This window comes from Labrus mixtus, chromosome 7, assembly GCF_963584025.1.
Source record: "Labrus mixtus chromosome 7, fLabMix1.1, whole genome shotgun sequence".
Classification (NCBI taxonomy): domain Eukaryota; kingdom Metazoa; phylum Chordata; class Actinopteri; order Labriformes; family Labridae; genus Labrus; species Labrus mixtus.
This window is the reverse complement of record NC_083618.1, coordinates 6,913,838-6,931,412: the sequence shown is the minus strand read 5'-3', so window position 1 is coordinate 6,931,412 and position 17,575 is coordinate 6,913,838. Positions and strand designations below refer to the sequence as shown.

Genomic DNA, 17,575 nt, shown 5'->3' with positions numbered 1-17,575 from the left:
ATTCATAAAATGTATTATGGTGAAGTAAATAAAACATCTAAAAACATCAATAAAACTAAATTAAAAGACTTTTATTTTCCTCTGGTGATTAGATTAAGTTGTGATTAAGAAAAATAACCTTAGAAGACAAATTACTAGACATATCTTTTAATACAAAGTTAAAGCATTTTCTGTATTTAATATTGTTTTTTAGAACACATACTCCAATCTAAGAGCCAAAAAGCTGCTCATTCAAAGTGCTTCCTGCCTCATAAATTCCCAATTTGATCCAGATTTAACTAAACCTCTAAAGAAAAAGGATAACTCTCAACAGCATTGACCTTTCAAAAATGTTATAACAAATCAAGCATGAAATTATTTTTTTCATTCCAGTTGTTTTCCTAGTTTGTATTTGTGTATGAATGTTAGAGACAGGCAAACATGTCATGTTTTTTTCTCAGTGCAAAGAGCAGAGTAGAAATAATGACCACGCAAATCCATCACCTCTCTGCTGAAGAGGTCACAAGAGCGCTGTCTCTTTATTGTCTTCTTTCGTGTCATCCACTGCTGGTGTTTGCGTCTGTTGCTTGCTGTAGTTGTTTTCCAACCCACACACCACCAACACCACCAGCAACACAATCCTCTCTGCTCCGTCGTACCTTACATCTTATTCTACTAATGAGGAGGGTTTCTCAGTGTTGGCTCTTCTTGATTCCAGGCTGCATCAAGTGATTTTTGTAATAATGTTTCATGGTTCATTGGGCAACTTGTGTCTCATACATACATAAACACACATACATATAAATCTTCCCTGCTCTTTTTTTTGGTGTGATATTTATTTATTTATTTATTTATTTATTTTTTTTTGCAACTGGCAAAATCAGAGAAATGCTCCCATTCCATTCGTATGCCATCATTATAAGGGCAATCTCATCCTCGTAACTTAGCTGGCTGATTTTACTACCGACATTAAAGCACCGTTGAGTGTGTCTCGTAATGTTTATACTCTGAGAAGTCCCACTGGTCCCACTCAGCAATAAACCCAGCTGGGCAACACTCTGGAAATTAAAACAGGGTTTTTACCAACAGTAAGGTGACAATGTTTAGAGAATAATTACAGTTAAAATCTCAAGAACAAAAAAAAACAGAAGAATACAAAACATCAAGGCTGCTTTCTTTTCCAAATCTAATACTCTGCGGGCATGGCATGATAGCGTGGCACATTTGTGGGACAATATAAATGAGTCAAGTGTTCGCGAGCCAGCTCTGTGTCCCTGTTTCCAGCTTGGCCCAGGCTGCAGCAGTAGCAGCTGATGTGAGTGAGGGAAAGCTCATTAATGCGGACACATCAAGCCAGGTTCAGTCCCACCTGCATCTGATCCTCCCACTAAAACTGGGACACACCTGGGAGTTCACCCACCTGCTGTCAAGGTCATCAACACAAACACACAAACACTCTGAGACACATGGGCACAGGTTGGCGTTACACACTCCCCATGCAGTTATGTTTGGAGTTTGAAAGCAAGGAACAGCAGGAACTGTGATGAATAAGATCCAAGGTGTCAAACTGGATCTGTGCCTTCTCTAAATGCTAAATGCCCATGCTGCTACACCAAAACCAAAGATCTGCACACTGCCTTTATTGACACTGAATACCTTATAAACACACTAAGAGCAAATACTTTATACTTCCTGTCCCCTCTTCCATCTCCTTCTCTCACTCTTCAGCTCACTCTCCTCCATGCTGCAGCCTAATTAGAATATGCATGTGCTAATTAAGGGGTGAAGCAGGTTCTCTCGTGTTGCGGAGACCGGGGATACACAGAGGTGAGCCTGCTATCACTTACCTTTGACTCCAATGAACACCAATTATAATTTCTCACTCTCTGAACCATAACCCCTCTCCTAGTGACCTCACATGCTTCCCTTTGCTCATGCCCAGAGGGACTACAAGGTGTGCTATGCGTTTCTGACATCTTTTTAATATACTTATCTTTTTAAGTATCAAATGTTGTTGTTTTCATGGTGTAGTTCATTAAAGTGATGATGAATAAGGTTCATACTAAAGATTGCTGTAGGTAAAGAATTATGTTTGAGTTTGTAAATGGTAGTGTATGTTGATTTAATTTATTTTGTACTAAAAAAAAGCCTTTCTGTCAGTCTACTTTGGAAGAGATGCGTTCTGGTAAAGGACAGTTCTATTCAGCAGGCAGCTCAGCGAGAGATTTCAGGATGCCACAGCTGGCACACATGTTCCTCCTTTGTGCCCTCCCTCTGTGCCTCTGGTTCCATTGGCAGGCAGAGCTGATATCTTTCATTACCCCAGGCTGTCTCAATCCCCCATGAATCCTGGATTGGAACGGTCTGGTGTGGCATGGTGAGGTGTGGCCAGATGCCAGGCTGTCCATCAGGCTGATGCCAGCTCCACGTAGCGCTGTCTCGCCATTGATGAGGACGTCGCCTGTCTGCCTGTAACATGTATGTGGGGCGTTGAAGAAACGTTAAAACAAAATAGGCCGCTGATCTGAAAAATGTCTAAATATATATCGTACACTTACATCGTCATTGATTGTTTTGGTAGGGTTTTTTAATTTAGCTAAATGTTGTGGTACAAATGCCCCGTCTGCAGTGATGTATAGCCTAGCTTCTGGAGTGGCACTCCGGCCAGTTTCTAATTAAAGGGGCAATGCTTACTACTATCTCCTATGGCTAATATCTCCTATGGCTAATAGACCTACAATTGATAACTACCTCATACAACCTTACTTTAAAACACTCTAACTATCCCTCAAAAGGACATGAGTGCCCTCAGTCTGACTCCATTAGAATCTGCAGAGCCTGTCTGGAGATACTGGCTGAAAGCAGGGGTCATAATGGTGTCAGGTTTTATATGGTCAGAGATGTTAAAGTATGTTTACTTCCAAAGTAGCACCAAATCCTCAGTGGGCAGAACACAAAGCCAGTGATTGATTTGAAGCAGATTGCTAAGTGAAGAATATGGATACACACAGATTGATGTTGAATGATTGAAGCTTGCATTCATATTCTATTTAAAACATCAAGTTATTAGCTCCTCAAAGCATGTTATTTTGTGCCCTCTTTCATAGATAATCTCTATGAAGATTGGTCAAGTTCAGGCATTCATTTTTAACAGCTCCCCTGGCTTACTTGCATCGATATTTTTGTAATTTTATTCTTTTGTTTTCAAAGGACTTAATCCCATTTGTTAACAGTGCAGTTGAAACTCAAGCTCTTTTGGAATTAGACCCTGTTAGTGCCATGCTAGATCATGATCTGATGAAAGCAATACCAATGAACACGTGCTCAAATATTTTGTTTTGTATCTGCATAAAACGAGACCTTATACAAAACAGTATCATGCTGTGTTCAACAATGACAGGCATTGAGTGGCTTTCAAACTTAAGCCGTTTTCACATAAGTACTCCTGGAAATATCATAATATAAACATAGATAATTTCAGGAGGAGCCAAACAGCAAACAACTGGATTTGTCGCTCGGACTTGACCTGGGGTTTCTCCTGCCAGACCCCTAGTATTTTGTCCAAAGGTACAAAGAATTTTAAATGTTTGAATCCTTCTTCTGCTATCACAGTAACAATTGTGACCAGATTTTTTGTTTGACCACATGGTCCCGCCTCTTTTGTAATGAAACCTGACATGATCTTCTGCTGCAGACTGCTGAGCAATAAGCATTCGTCTGCTATCTGGTATTATTGTTTTTATCTGTTTGTGACATTCTGGAGTCTGACAACAGCATGATCACCATGCCTTATTTGCTTAATCATGTTTTGTATATTGTATTGTGATCCTCAGTTGTAGGATTAACTCAACTTTATGCCCAGTCGTGTTTAGTGCTCTATTCCAGCATCGTTATCCATATGTGACTCACAGCCTTTATTTATCCAGTATGTGACTGCGAGCTGTTTGCGTAAATGTGGAGGCGTATCTAATCAAGTGGATTGTGAGTGCATATCTCAGATTTACCTACGTATCTGAAAGAGTGTCTCTGCAATGGGATTCAGAGTGAAGCGTTCAGAGAATACTGCTCGCTGGCTTGTGTTCTCTTCAAAACCAAGTCGAGCTGTTTTGTCCTCAGCCCAACCGGAGAGAGACATCCCTGCGAGGGATGAAGAGAGGAATGGATGATGAGGATGGAGACAAAACAGACTAGTCTGCATATTTTTAGCTCTAACTGGGAAAAGATGTGAAAAGAGAAAATAAAATGTATAGACTCCTACTGTATTCCACTGTGAGATTCCCAAGCTGCGGCGACCTCATTTGTAAATAGATATCTCACTATTTCATCAGTAAAGTGGATGTGTAACTGAGCTGGAATAAAACGAGCTAATTTGGATTTAAGCTAAATCTGATCAAATGCAATCCAAAAGCATCAAATTGAAAACAATTGATTCTCAAACGAACTGATCTGAAGCTTTACTGAGGGTGACTGACACCGGGAGCCACTTAATTTCAGAAATAGTGTTCCAAAAGAAGAAACGGAGCAGGTTTCCGCAGTTAAAGCCACCATCTGAGACAGGTTGTATCTACAAACGACACAAGTAAAGGCAAGTCTCTCACTCTTCTGGCCTTTCCTTTTTCTCTTTCCTCTTTTCTCCTTCTCTTTGAGTTATCCTTTTCAGCACAACCAAGTGAAAATGCACACTCAGCTCAAGTACCATTAACACACCACTAGACATGTTCGAGAGAAAAAGCAGCCCCTCTACATTTTCTTGTCTGACAACGCCGCACTCATTCAAGCCATTATTTCCTCTTCCTTTTCCCTGCTGACAGAGTAAGTCTCTCCGGAGCACAAGTCCATTTGCTTACAAAACATGAGCGGCCAAGTTTCTCCACCTGTCCTGTGCGCCGCTTGGCTTGACTTATCGAGTAGCCGACGCTGATCGCCTGAAGCCATCTTCTCTTTCTTTGGAGTGCTGGATGGTAAAACCACCTCATTTGGTCATTGTGAAGAAAGGGGATTGGGTTTTATTGTTGGCGAAGCTTTGTGTACAGGTGTTTCTCTGGCCTCAGATGGCTTTCAGCTTCTGCAGATTTATTCTGTGAGGCTCAAGCCTTGTGGGGGGGGAAGGGGGCAAGGTTTTTGCGGCTGTATTTTCTGCCAATGCTGGACTTTAATCTAACATAGAGATTTCTGTTTAGAGCTTCTATAGGACTCATTAGAGAGCCCTTTACTTGTACAGCAGCCTCTTTTGGACTGCAGAGTGTGCATCACTGTGAGTGTGTGTGTGTGTGTGTGTGTGTGCGGTTTTGTGTGCACATGCCCAAGTATACCTGGTGTAAGAGTCTGAGTGCTCCACCTGTTCCCACTCACTGAAGCATTAGCGGATGTGCATGTGTGCACTGGAAGGGCATTTAACTCACAACTACTCTCAGATGAGTGATAAAACCGTGCAGGAGAGGATGCAGCAGCCACACCTCCCACTGTGTGATAGCTCCACCTGCTGGATCAGCTCCACTCACCTGACCAAAAGGAATGCATCCACGAGAGCGCTTGCCTATTAGATTCATACAGCCATCTGGTGCTGTTTCTAGGTTAATGTATATAACTGAATCTAAATGAGTGTGCACAGAGACACATTCATATGAGGCTCTTTTTACTGAGAGCTCTAGGAGGTTAGATGGTATCGATAATTCATTATGAGTCTAATAAAAGGGCAGCCAGTATTGAGCTTTCATTAATAGAATGGTTTGGTGCAGATTAACATGTCTGTGCACTTCGTAATGACTTGGAGAGATGCTAAATGACTCCAGCTGTGTGTTTCAACTGGCCTCAGTGGTTTGACTGATCAAACAATCAACCGCATCCCTCACGACTGGGGAGAAAAAAAAAAAAAAAAAAAGAGTGGGAGGGAGAGAGGAGATCTCGAGATACAGAGAGATAGACGGATAAGGAGCAGACAGGCTGAGAACACTGAGCAACCAAGATGTGATGAGAAAGATAGCAAGAGATCAAAAGAATCCCAGAATGGGAGTTAACAAAGAGAACAGAGGAAACGGAGTGAAGAAAAAAGTCCAAGAAATTAAAAAAAAAAAAAAAAAAAAAGCAAAGGGGCAGGCACATGAAAAGGAAGCAATAACTCCCACATCTACACCTTCAAGACCTCTTCCTGTGTGTTCTCGTTCCTTCTTGGCGGTCTTTGACACCAGCGCCACTGGCCTTGAAGTCGTCAGAAATGATGACCCCAGGGTGAGCACAGCAGAATGCGTGACCCTTGGATAAATACTGCAAAACTAGCCAAGCAACAAACTAGCATTTAACTATCAATAGGACCCATTGTGGGGGCTGGACAAATGCAGCAAGCTCTGTGCACAGAACACTGGCCTGTCCTTGACGTCCATTCTCTCGCCCTCGCTCTCTCTCTCTCTCTCTCTTTGCTGTAACATAATGGAGGTTTGAGCAAAACGGATTAATAGAGAAAGAGACCACAAAGCAGATAGGCTTAGGCTGACAGGACAGAAACACAAACACACACACACACACACACAGTCAATTTCCAGTGGTGAGTCTGGGGACTGATTGAACTTTCAGCACCATGGACAGCGTCACAGTGTTCGGATGTGGATATTCTCTTTGTTTCTTTTACTTGTGTTCATACAAAGCCTCATGTTTGATGGTGTTTTTTTTTCCATTGTAATATTGCAGTTTGTGCTGCAGCATGCTCTGGCTTAACTCCCCCTCACTGTAACTGGACTAAATAAGGCCAGTGCACCTCCCTGTTTTATCAGCAGCTCTGTGGTGCAGCTTAAAGTGGCTGTGCCTCCATTAAAATGAGTGATGATCCAGGTCTGTTCCCGCAGCGGAAAGTCAAGACTTTTAGGCAATAATGGATGGGCCTTTTACATACTTTCTATCCCTCCCTGCAACATTGTGTGTGTGTGTGTGTGTGTGTGTGTGTGTGTGTGTGTGTGTGTGTGTGTGTGTGTGTGTGTGTGTGTGTGTCTGTGTGTGTGCGTGTGTGTGTGCGTGCAATTGCTGTTTACTATTTGTTATTGAGCAAATGAGGTGTTCCAATTCCATTCTAGTACTTCTTTTGTTCCAGCGAGCTGTGAACCTGGCCTGTTACATTTGAATGATTTTCATCCATGCATTCACTCATAATGACTCACTATGTCACTTGTACGCGTCAAAATGAGTATGTTTCCTATTTTTCTCACAACAGAAAGTTTCCCAGTACACCATCATCGTCCAGGCAACAGACATGGAGGGCAACTTGAACTTTGGCTTGTCCAACACAGCCACAGCCCTTATCAGCATCACCGACATCAACGACAATCCCCCGGAGCTGACGGTCAGAACGGTAAGTGTGCATAGATAAGATGTTTCCAGGTGCAGAATCATTCAGCCTTTTCAGCAGTCAAGGTGGACGAATAAAACACCAGCCATCCTCCCTCATTCCTGAAATGTAGTCCCCATGTAAAGCATACAGAGACCGAACTATACCAAACACCACACCTGATTATTTGGCCCTTTATACATCACTCTCACCATTCCTTACAGTTTTTTCAACTGTTTTAAAGAGCCACCTAATGTTTCATATAGCACATGAAGGTAGGTTGTTCTCAGGTGGTGGTGTTTTCTTATTCAAATATAATCTAACCCCTGTGAGAGACAACAATCATTAATATAATAAATATATGTCATCTGGTCCCTGTGGAAAAACAAAAATATGAGTATTAGAAAAAATATTACCTGGTCCCTGCGACAGATTACAATCCTACAATATTAACTAAAAAGTTATTTGTTTTCAGAGAACATGGAGATGAAGGGAGGTCATATCAAACAGCTGAGAATGGCGTAGGATAAGGACAAATATATAATACAAAAAAAAAACAGCAACAGATAATGAAAAAGTGCAAGAAAAACCTAGGTAGAGACAGGAGGAGGCATTGTTACTGAAAGTTAAAGATCAGTTTTAGTGAAGGGAGATGTACTCCCTCCCTCCCTCTTTGCTTCTTTGTGTTTTCCGTGCCAGCAGGGCCTCTGGTGATCTGGGTTTGTCTACAGGCATCTGGCCCTTGTCCCTGTTACCTTCACATTGGTCTGACAGGTAGTCACGCTACAGCACACTTTACTGTTGTAGTGTTTGTGGTCAGGTAGGGAGCTGTTTCTTTTTTTGAGCCAGGGTTGAGAGAAGTTATGGATGAAGAGACAGAAACTTAAGTAAAAATGTTTTTTTTTATGTTGCTTTCTCTGTATCTTTCCACATACATAGCTTCCAAACTTTTTTTTTTCAGAATCTGGTCAGAACAGAATCAGATGCTGTAGCCCCTCTTTATACGAGAGCTTGAGTTTCTCAGATTCCAAAGAGAGACCGATGCCATCTGCAGACGAGCTCAGTCGCAGAAGCAGCAGTGTGTCAGCGTCACACACTGTGATCCCCGTCTCCTCCGCGGGGCTGTCGGCAGCGTGCATGCCAGTACAGTTCCAGCCGCGTGCTCTGATAAGAGTTCCCCAGCTGTCGGGTGGGGGCTCACAGAACAAGCTGCAGGTCTGCTCAGAACTGCTCTATCCCTCTGTCTGTGGTATTGGCTCGATCAATGTCTTCAAGTCTCCGTCTTGGGGTGGAGCTCAGTCCGGAGTCTGTCCTTGACAAACACAACACGACACATGCACTTTTACATGTTTGTCCACATGCTCTGCTAAATGCATGTCATCTCTTTGGACTGCATTTCTCTGCCTTTAATCCTCCTGAATAAATGAGTGCAGCTTTGATTGAGTAGCAAAGGAGCAGCTGACCATGTTTTTCAGCATGATTCAGCCATAGCAATAAGTCAAAATGAATAAAGATGTGTTTTGGTTGTAAGCCCCTTACTTAGACACAAACAAAACACATGCTCTCCTCCAGATGTCTTTTCCACTGTTTGTCAATCTCTACTTTTTGTTTTGCTTCCCACACATGCAACTCAACTCTGAGAGCTTTGGTAATTATTTGTGCATGACAGACGCAAGAAGAATTCATTGCTCTCCACGGGAAGCATCGAGAAAACATAAGCACGCTAATTAAGTGAAATTGCTTGCAGGGGCGTAAACCAAGCTCATATATAGAATGTAATTTGAAAAAAAAAGACAAATGTATTATTCATATCACCACATGGGCCCGGATGTACCATGTAGGTGCTATGTTCTTCATTAGAAGACAACCACATTTCAGACTGCTGTCCACAATCTATCTCATAAAGCTAACTAATCAAGTGTATCATACTGTTGCTTTAGTGTTCCCAAAGGTTTTCATTCCCTAAAATACAATTACAAGCAGGAGAGTTTCTTGGAACACTTGTGAGGTTGAAAGATTGAACTCAGAGACACACCAGCGTACGGCTCTAAATGAAGGCTGAGTGCTATTATGAACCTGTAGAGCTGCAGCCTGAGACACAGAAAAGAATTGGAGTGCCATTCACTACTTTCTTCTGCTTCCCCACTCTTTGACTTTGATTCGTGCTGCAAGAAAAGGCGCTGTCCTTTTCGCACAGTCAGCCTAAGTAGACTGAATTTAGTCTGATATTAGTGCGATTTTGTTACATTTATTCATATGTAATGTTGTTATAACCATTTTGTGTTGTTTGCAACTCTCCGTGCAGGGAAGGAAGAGCTCATTTGGTCTTGTTTAGCCGTAGTGCTGTAGTCTGAAATGGAACATTTTAATTTGCTGAGTCAATTTTCAGGATGAAGGTAGTAGATTTCCCCTGGTGGGCAGAGCACAGAGAGGAAGGTTTATTTTCTAAAATGATTTGGGGTCTGTACAGCTCCACAGAGCCACTAACATCTCCTGGTTTGACTGCAGATAGTAACTACAGATAGGCTTAATGGTGAAAAACATCAATTCAACATCAACCAAAGTCCTCAGGGTATTTGTAGGAGCTATAGTTCTTTGTTGACCTTAAGACATGTGCTATGGATTGACATAGAGCCTTGTAAAAAAAAACCTTGAATGTGTAAATGGTGATGCTTAGTTTCTGAATGGTTTAACTATAGAAGTAATTTTCTTCAAAAACCGTTGGAGTAATGTGACCTGCCTTAAGTACTTTCAAATAGTTTATACAACTTGTTTTAAAGGATATTTTTCTTCTTTTTTTTTTTACAAACATGAATTCAAAGCAATCAAAGGTAAGAAAGGAGATAGACAGTTGATGAAGTTGATGTCTTTCCTGTACTTATTGGCTTCATTCAGAGAGGTTTTCAACCTTGAAAGTATCTTTCAGAGATCATCATTATCTCTCTGGTAAAGGAAATATTATTTACTCTTGATAAAAGATTTGTTTCTTCATTTTTTAAAGCTTAAAGACCAAAAAAACTGCAGAAATAGACACAATTAGAAAAGACAGCTTAGCCGGTTAGACAGAACTTGTGTTGGCCTATTTTAACCAAATCTATAAATGTGGACGAGCAATCATTGTAACTAGAGGTCATTCAGACAAACTGATAAACGTTGAGGCCTGTAAATGTGATGTGTTCACTGCATTAAATTCATGCACATGTCTTGTTTGGATAGAGTGAACATGTACTCTACTTACTCAGTCATTACAAATCTTTGAACTGCATTGACTTCAACTTTTTCAATCAGCAAAGTGATTCTTGATTCCCAAAAATATCACTCACAATTATCGCTTTATTGTCTCAGGGCCGTTGTTACGCAGTTTGCTTTAATGCAAAAACAGTTTCTGCTTAGCACTTTAAACAATTGAGTTCTAGAAATGTGTTAACACAATCAACACATAACTTTATTCCAGAGGTTTTGTTTTGAACTCCTCATGTTTTTCCAATGTCATATCTTCAGATTTTCTCAAAAAAAAAAATATGTGTATATAGGACAGCAGAGGGACAGGAAATGTTGGGAGGAGAGAGGTCGGGGGATGTCATGCAGCAAAAGGCCAAGTTGGGATACAAACCCATGGCCGCTGCAACGAGGACTTTAGCCTCCGTACATAGGGGGCACAACATAACCGCTAGGCCTTCTGGCACCCCATTTTTAAAGGTTTAACAAGAAAAGCGCATAATGTTTATATAACTCTATAAAACTGCAATCTGCAATTCAAGAAAAATCTTTTGTGGCAGCTCAATTGAGGTTTATTGATTATTTTCATGTTTGTCTCATTTGATTTTTATATTCACTGACAGAGTAGATTGAGATCCAGTTTGACAATTGAATCGTATTTCCCCCTCTCGTTTTTTCTCTGTTCTGTAACAACAAAATCTTACAGAAACTCAAAGTCTGTGTATCTGTTACGGACTGTTGGAAAACAAGGGAGGTGGACCCAAGTGCAGAAACCAAAAATATTTAATTAAACAAAAAGGACAAAGGCAACAAAACTTAATTTCAAAAGTTCAGCAAAAAACACAGGGATTAAAAACAGGGAGCCACAGAGGACCACGAGCAAAAACTGACATTCCAACAACATACAATGAACTGACACGGAAGGGAAGAAACACAGAGACTAAATAGACACAGGAGTAATCAAACACAGGTGAGACTAATGACACAGGTGAAGACAATGAGGGCAATCACACTGGAGGGAAACACACAGAGGAAGGAATGGACACAACACTGAGGACAACTACAAAATAAAATACATGAAACACTGAAGACACACAGAACTCAAGAATGAAACAAAACACACTAGAACATAAAGAAACACTAGGATATGAAGTTACAAAAATAACACATGAAACACTAACCTAGAAAAAACACAAGGGAAACAACACCATCAGACAAGAATGAGAACTAAAAACAACAAGAAAACCTAAACTCTGAAAATAAGAAACCAAATCATGACAGTATCAATTAATCCACATTGCATATTGGAGAGAGTGGCCATTTTGGAAGTGTCCCCCCCACATCAGTCAGCACCTCATGTGCAGGTCTCTTAGCAAGCATATTCCATTTGGCTCAACAAGCTGGGAAGGTTGGTGTTGTTGTTTTGTGCAAAGGCTCAGGGTAAAAATGAAATGGAGGAGCCCACACTGCAGGAACTGAGAGTGCATATTTAATTTGTTTTGTGCTTATCAGCCTGGTCATACTGCAGGGAATAGGAGGAGAGGGGGCAAGGAGGGAGGGGAAGAATGAGAGGAGAAGAACTGAGTGGCTTGGACACTGCTTCAATCCCATGATGATGAAACCATTAAAGTGAACAGCAGCTGGCAGACACTCATCATAAACAAGTTAACACTTCAAAAGAGGAAACACGGATTATCTTCTGACAATAAGAGCTTTTAGAGAGAGTGTTTGTGTGCAGGGGGGTTTGGGTTGGGGGTGTGGGTCTGTGTCTTCCTTTGAGTGCCAGATAAGGCCAAATAGAGAAGGACATATATCCCTCTGCACTGTAAAACCTTCTTCTTCGGGTTCTGCAGCTGTCACAGAGTTTCCTCCAGAGTTACTACAGAGGGGAGTTGTTTTAGATTGCAAAATAATGAAGATCATTAGTCAAAGATTATTCCTGCCGCAGCCTTAATTACAGTACTTATCTAATTGCTTATTAAGACTTAGATTTGGTGAATGCACAGAATCTCATTTAAATGAGTAAACAGTTAATTGAACAAATCCATTAGTTAAAATAAAGAGTTTCATGCGAGCAGACATAGAAGAGAATAAGGGACAGCATTAGCATAATGGAAGCTATGATTCTCCATTAACCAAGTTTAAACCAATATTTTTCCTTTTTTTCCTTCCTTTCCCATCTCCGTCATTTGCTCCCCATTTGTTTTGCTCCTTTGAATTCCTGTTTCAATATAATGAGCGTTATGGGCATGATCCTAAAAGCAGTTTGTTTTCATAATAACAATTAAATAAAATGCCCTAAGATTGATGATTGCACAAGCAAAAGTTTGAATCTCAATAAATCAACTTATTATCATCCATCAGCCTTCTGCCGGGAACGTCGGCTTAATGTTATCTCCTCCATCCTCCCCTCTATCCCCTTCCCCCTCCCTCCCTGCTCTGTAGTTTTCAGGGGAGGTGCCAGAGAATAAGGTGAACGTGGTGGTAACAAACCTGACCGTGGTGGACAGGGATCAACCCCACAGTCCAAACTGGAACGCTGTGTACCGCATCGTCAGTGGAGACCCCTCTGGACACTTTACCATCCGCACCAACCCCATCACCAACGAGGGCATGCTGACGGTTGTTAAGGTAAAAAAAAAAAAAAATACGCTGCACATTTGGCTCTCTGGAAACATCTCATATTTCACTTTGTCCAAATAAAAAGGACAGTTATTTGCCATCAATATTCAACACCTGTGGACTCCACCTGTTCTAAAGTGCCAAATGCTGATGACTGAGTACTTTGCTCTCACATTGTTTTCTCTGAATACCGTCATTTATCAAATTGAAACACAGTTGGAACTAATCTTGCAATCAGCGACTCTCCTTTTCCTCCCATCCCTCATCATTCTGTATCCCTCTTTCTCTCTTTCTCTCTCCACTCATCGGCTCTCGACCAGCCAGTGGATTTTGAGATGAATCGTGCCTTCATGCTGACTGTGGTGGTGTCCAACCAGGCCCACCTGGCCAGTGGCATCCAGTCCTCGCTTCAATCCACAGCCGGAGTCACCATCTCAGTTCAGGATGTGAACGAGCCGCCTGTCTTCCCTGTCAACCCAAAGATGATCCGCTTTGAGGAAGGCGTGCCGGCAGGAACCACGCTCACTGTGTTTGCTGCTCAGGACCCTGACCACTTCATCCACCAGATTGTCAGGTACTTTAAAGGGCACCAGCAAACAGCACCTTTTCTGACCTGAAAAAGGTTAAATGAGACTACTGGGACTGGGCTAAAACAGTTTAGCTGGAGATAGTAAAAAAAAACAAAAAAAAAACAATATTGTGGAGGAGACTTCTGAGTAAAAGATAATACAATGTAATACTTTTCATTTGTCCGTTTTTTTTTTCTTATCTATTTTTCATCGTGGGTGTTTGAATTATGACTTTTATTATAAATGTTCACAGCTTTCAAGGAAACTCATTACGTTGATTGACAGTCAAATAAAGAGAAAGGGAATTATCTTAGAAATGATAAACAAGGCTGCTTAATTGAGAAATGAGAAATGGCATTGGTAAGAAAATGAACAAGCGTAATAAAAAATGTAGATTGGAGAACATAACCTTTTTGATGACCTACCATTAAGTTAGTTGTTCTATGTCAAAGTGGATTATTCCTTCTTTAGACATCATGCTGCCAGCTGCATTATTCATTTATTTATTCCAAACAAACATCTGTTGTCTGATTTCTTTTATGAGCTCCTCTGACGGCCAAATACGGTTTAGCTTTTGTTAATATAATATAATAATAATAATAATTAATAATTTTAATAATTTGTAATATAATTACAAATTATTAAAAGCTTCACAATCCACCATTTCCCCAAAGGAACCATTTGTTCTCTGATGTCACTCTCATGATGAGAAGCTCCGATGTTGTCATAATGTTAGACTGCTTCTTTTATTTCCTGCTTTTCTTTGAATTAATTCATATGCAACTTAAAAGGAGAAAATCTGAAGGGCCATGGGGCAATATCATTTGGTGAAATAACCTTAACATTATAACAACCACTTCCTAGCCCGCATTGAGGTTTGACATTGTGACTAGAAGAGTTAGGGTGACCATATTGTCAAATCTTCAACTCGGGACACAAACCCACATGTATCGATCCACAGATCTGTGACCTGAACTGGTCACACAAGGTGGTGTAAAGGTAAATGTGCTCTCTTGAGCAGCTCGCTTAAGTTGGTTGTCACGCCGTTTGCTTCACTGAAGGAGATCCAAACAGTTCCACTCACAGCCTGTACACACCGATTGTGTTTGCTTGTTTTACAGTAATATAAAGGACGCTGTAACTCTCCTGGTGCTCTTTGGAAAACATCGACTTCCTTTCAGCCTTTGACTCTTGGTGATGTTTTTCTATTGGTTTAAAGAGCAGCAGCCTTAATAATGGCATGGATTGAAATATTTACAGACAAATCAATGTTGTAAGCATGGTTTATTGTTATTGTTGGTTAGAACCTGGGCAGTGAATGTTCAAAACTGTGTTTAATAGATATTTGGTCACCCTAGTCTAACAGTAAGGTTAGCTTGCTAAAGATAATGTTGGCTAGCTAATAACAATGTTAGATAGCTAATAGTAATGTCATCGGGGATTTAATTGGTTTTTAAATCTGTTGGGACTAAGCTGTTGATAGCTAATAAGTAGTTCATCTTAAAATTGTCCTGATTCTCATGATCCACTGACTTTTCAGTTGTTTGTTTTTTTAGTAACAGTGTAATGGAAACTGGTTTTAATTCCATGCGTTTATTTTTCCATGTTTCAGACTTCTACTACAGAGATATTCCTTTCTAAAATATATACGCTTCCAAACCCAAGCACAAAGTTACAGAAAAATTACCGATTTATTTCACAGTTGTCTTCTGTGACATTTTCACCAGACCCCCCCTCCGCCCTGTCCCAGCCTCAGCCAATGCTTTATTTACCTCCCTGTTGCCCTGGTGACGGGCTTGGAGAGGTCATCCTGTAATGAGTTGGACACTGTCTGTCTGCCCTCCTAGATACCTATCTCCTTCTTCTCTTTCTCTTCATTGATCCCTCCTTCCATCCTTGCTAACTGGAATGACACACAGCGGGCATCTTGCCACCCAGGCATCGACCCTGTGTGATGTAAACTCCCACATGCCCACTGAGGTCCAGCGCCACCGTTCTGCTCCAACGAGAGAGATTGATTTTTCTTAATGTCAGTGAGACGGCCTCTTCCACCGTGGAACCCAGTGGAAATGTAACTGCTTGAATGCCAAAGAGGCAGTGGGAGATGCATTTCTATATGCTGTGCAGAAGAGTGAGAATTATCCACATCTCAGCTTTCTTCTAAAAACACATGTCATGCAAACTAAGTTGGCTGAGTTCTTCTGCCCTTAGAGAGAAGTAACTCCCCTGTTACTCTCTTTTCTATCATCCCTCCCCCTGACCCTGTCACTTTCTTGCTTGTGTGTCTGTGGGCTTTTTTATTGATGGAACCTCAGCGCTGCTGTCTGCTCCAAAGCGGCTTGCCAGCAGACGCTCAGCTCATGCTCAGACAGCTCACCTCTTCTCTGCTGCTGCTTTATTCCCTTCTGGTGACCTCGTTTGTGCCCTAAAGCACACACAAAAGACACAGAAATGCACAACTGTAGACTCACAAAAGTACGCCTACTTGCACACGCTCACCAACCAACGAGAAGTGAAAGGCCTGTGCATGAGCAGTGGGAGACGAGCCAATTTTGTTTTTTATGAATTTCTCTCTTTTTTCTCCGTCACTTGTGGCCTAGCCTTTTTGTCAGCCTACTTTACTCTGACTAGAAATTGGATTTATTTGAAAGCAAGCAGCTATTTTTTGTTTTTGTGTGTGCATGTGCGTGTGTGTGTGTATATTTCTGTGTTTAGCAGCTTGGTTTTATCATTCAAAAGACAATCCAGCTATTGAGTAATGCCCTTCCATGTAGTTGGGAGACTCACGAGACACACGTTAAGGAAAATGAATTGTCATGTTTGAAGCAACACCAGCAAAAATATCTTGACATTTTCACCAGGCGTACACAGCCTGATTAGCACGTTTGAAGAGCAGAATAGATTCATATATTTCCTTCCAAAGCTCTTTGTCTTTGTCTCAAGTGAGGGTCGAATCCAGAGAAGGTTGACTCTGGAAATGCCACAATGCACTTAAGTAGTATCTTTCATATTTGCATTCTAAAGCACACTTCTTTCAAACCCTGCTCATGCAAGACATGTGTGAAATATTCTAAGAGGGATGAGAAAAGCAAACTTAATATTTCAAAACATCTTTTTATGGAAAATATTTAGTAGTGAATTAAGATTGAGGCATAATGTCATTGAGGGTTTGAATAAGGCTTTGTATTTATCCTATTTATTTAGAGTCCTATTTAGACTTTTCTGATGTGTTTTAAAAATTCTAACGGCTATAGCAGGAATCAATTTTTGCATATGTTGAAAGTACATAAAGTAACAGGAATTACTTGAAGCATTTGTAGTATACCAAATAAGGATCTATTTCATATTTAATTGATTAAGGCAAGAACAACATAGCAGTACATATACTTTGTTTCACAGAAGTCCCCTGCAGACAAGGATATTTTCAGTATTGTCTATATTCTGTAAAGTTATAGTCTGTCGTACACTGTTAAAATCTTCCTATAGGCCTGATCAGTATGACAAAAGAATTGATTTTCAAATAGACTTTGGTAGTGTTTATTCAAAAGAATTGAAGATACAAAGAATTTCTAATCTATTATATAGAATTATGTTTTCCAGCTCTCTGAGACCACCAACAGAATGAACTCCACAATCACTCCTGAGGACTTCTTTCATCTATTCAAGCTTTTTTTTTTAATTTGAGAAGCATCATTTAAGCATCCAAAAAGACAGATTAAGATTTTTCTAGCAGTCAAAGGTACCACGGAGATCCTTGGATCTAAAATGTAATTTTATGGTCAAGATTTATAGCAAACCCCAATCAGCATAGTAAGACACTTGATTTACTGTGCTGTTTGCAAATGAAGAAAACAAGAGTCGACATCTTGTT

The 17,575-nt window shown here is 40.7% G+C and overlaps 1 protein-coding gene across 2 annotated transcripts in view; it reads left to right on the top strand.

Annotated features, from left to right (window-relative positions):
• Positions 1-17,575, top strand: part of cdh4 (cadherin 4, type 1, R-cadherin (retinal)) — a 198,354-nt gene that overhangs the window by 168,940 nt on the left and 11,839 nt on the right. For both annotated transcript variants that reach the window (XM_061042407.1, XM_061042408.1), the window contains exons 9-11: positions 7,181-7,318; positions 12,959-13,144; positions 13,456-13,709. In XM_061042407.1, coding sequence (XP_060898390.1) covers positions 7,181-7,318; positions 12,959-13,144; positions 13,456-13,709 — 578 coding nt within the window. The remainder of the gene's footprint in view (positions 1-7,180; positions 7,319-12,958; positions 13,145-13,455; positions 13,710-17,575) is intronic.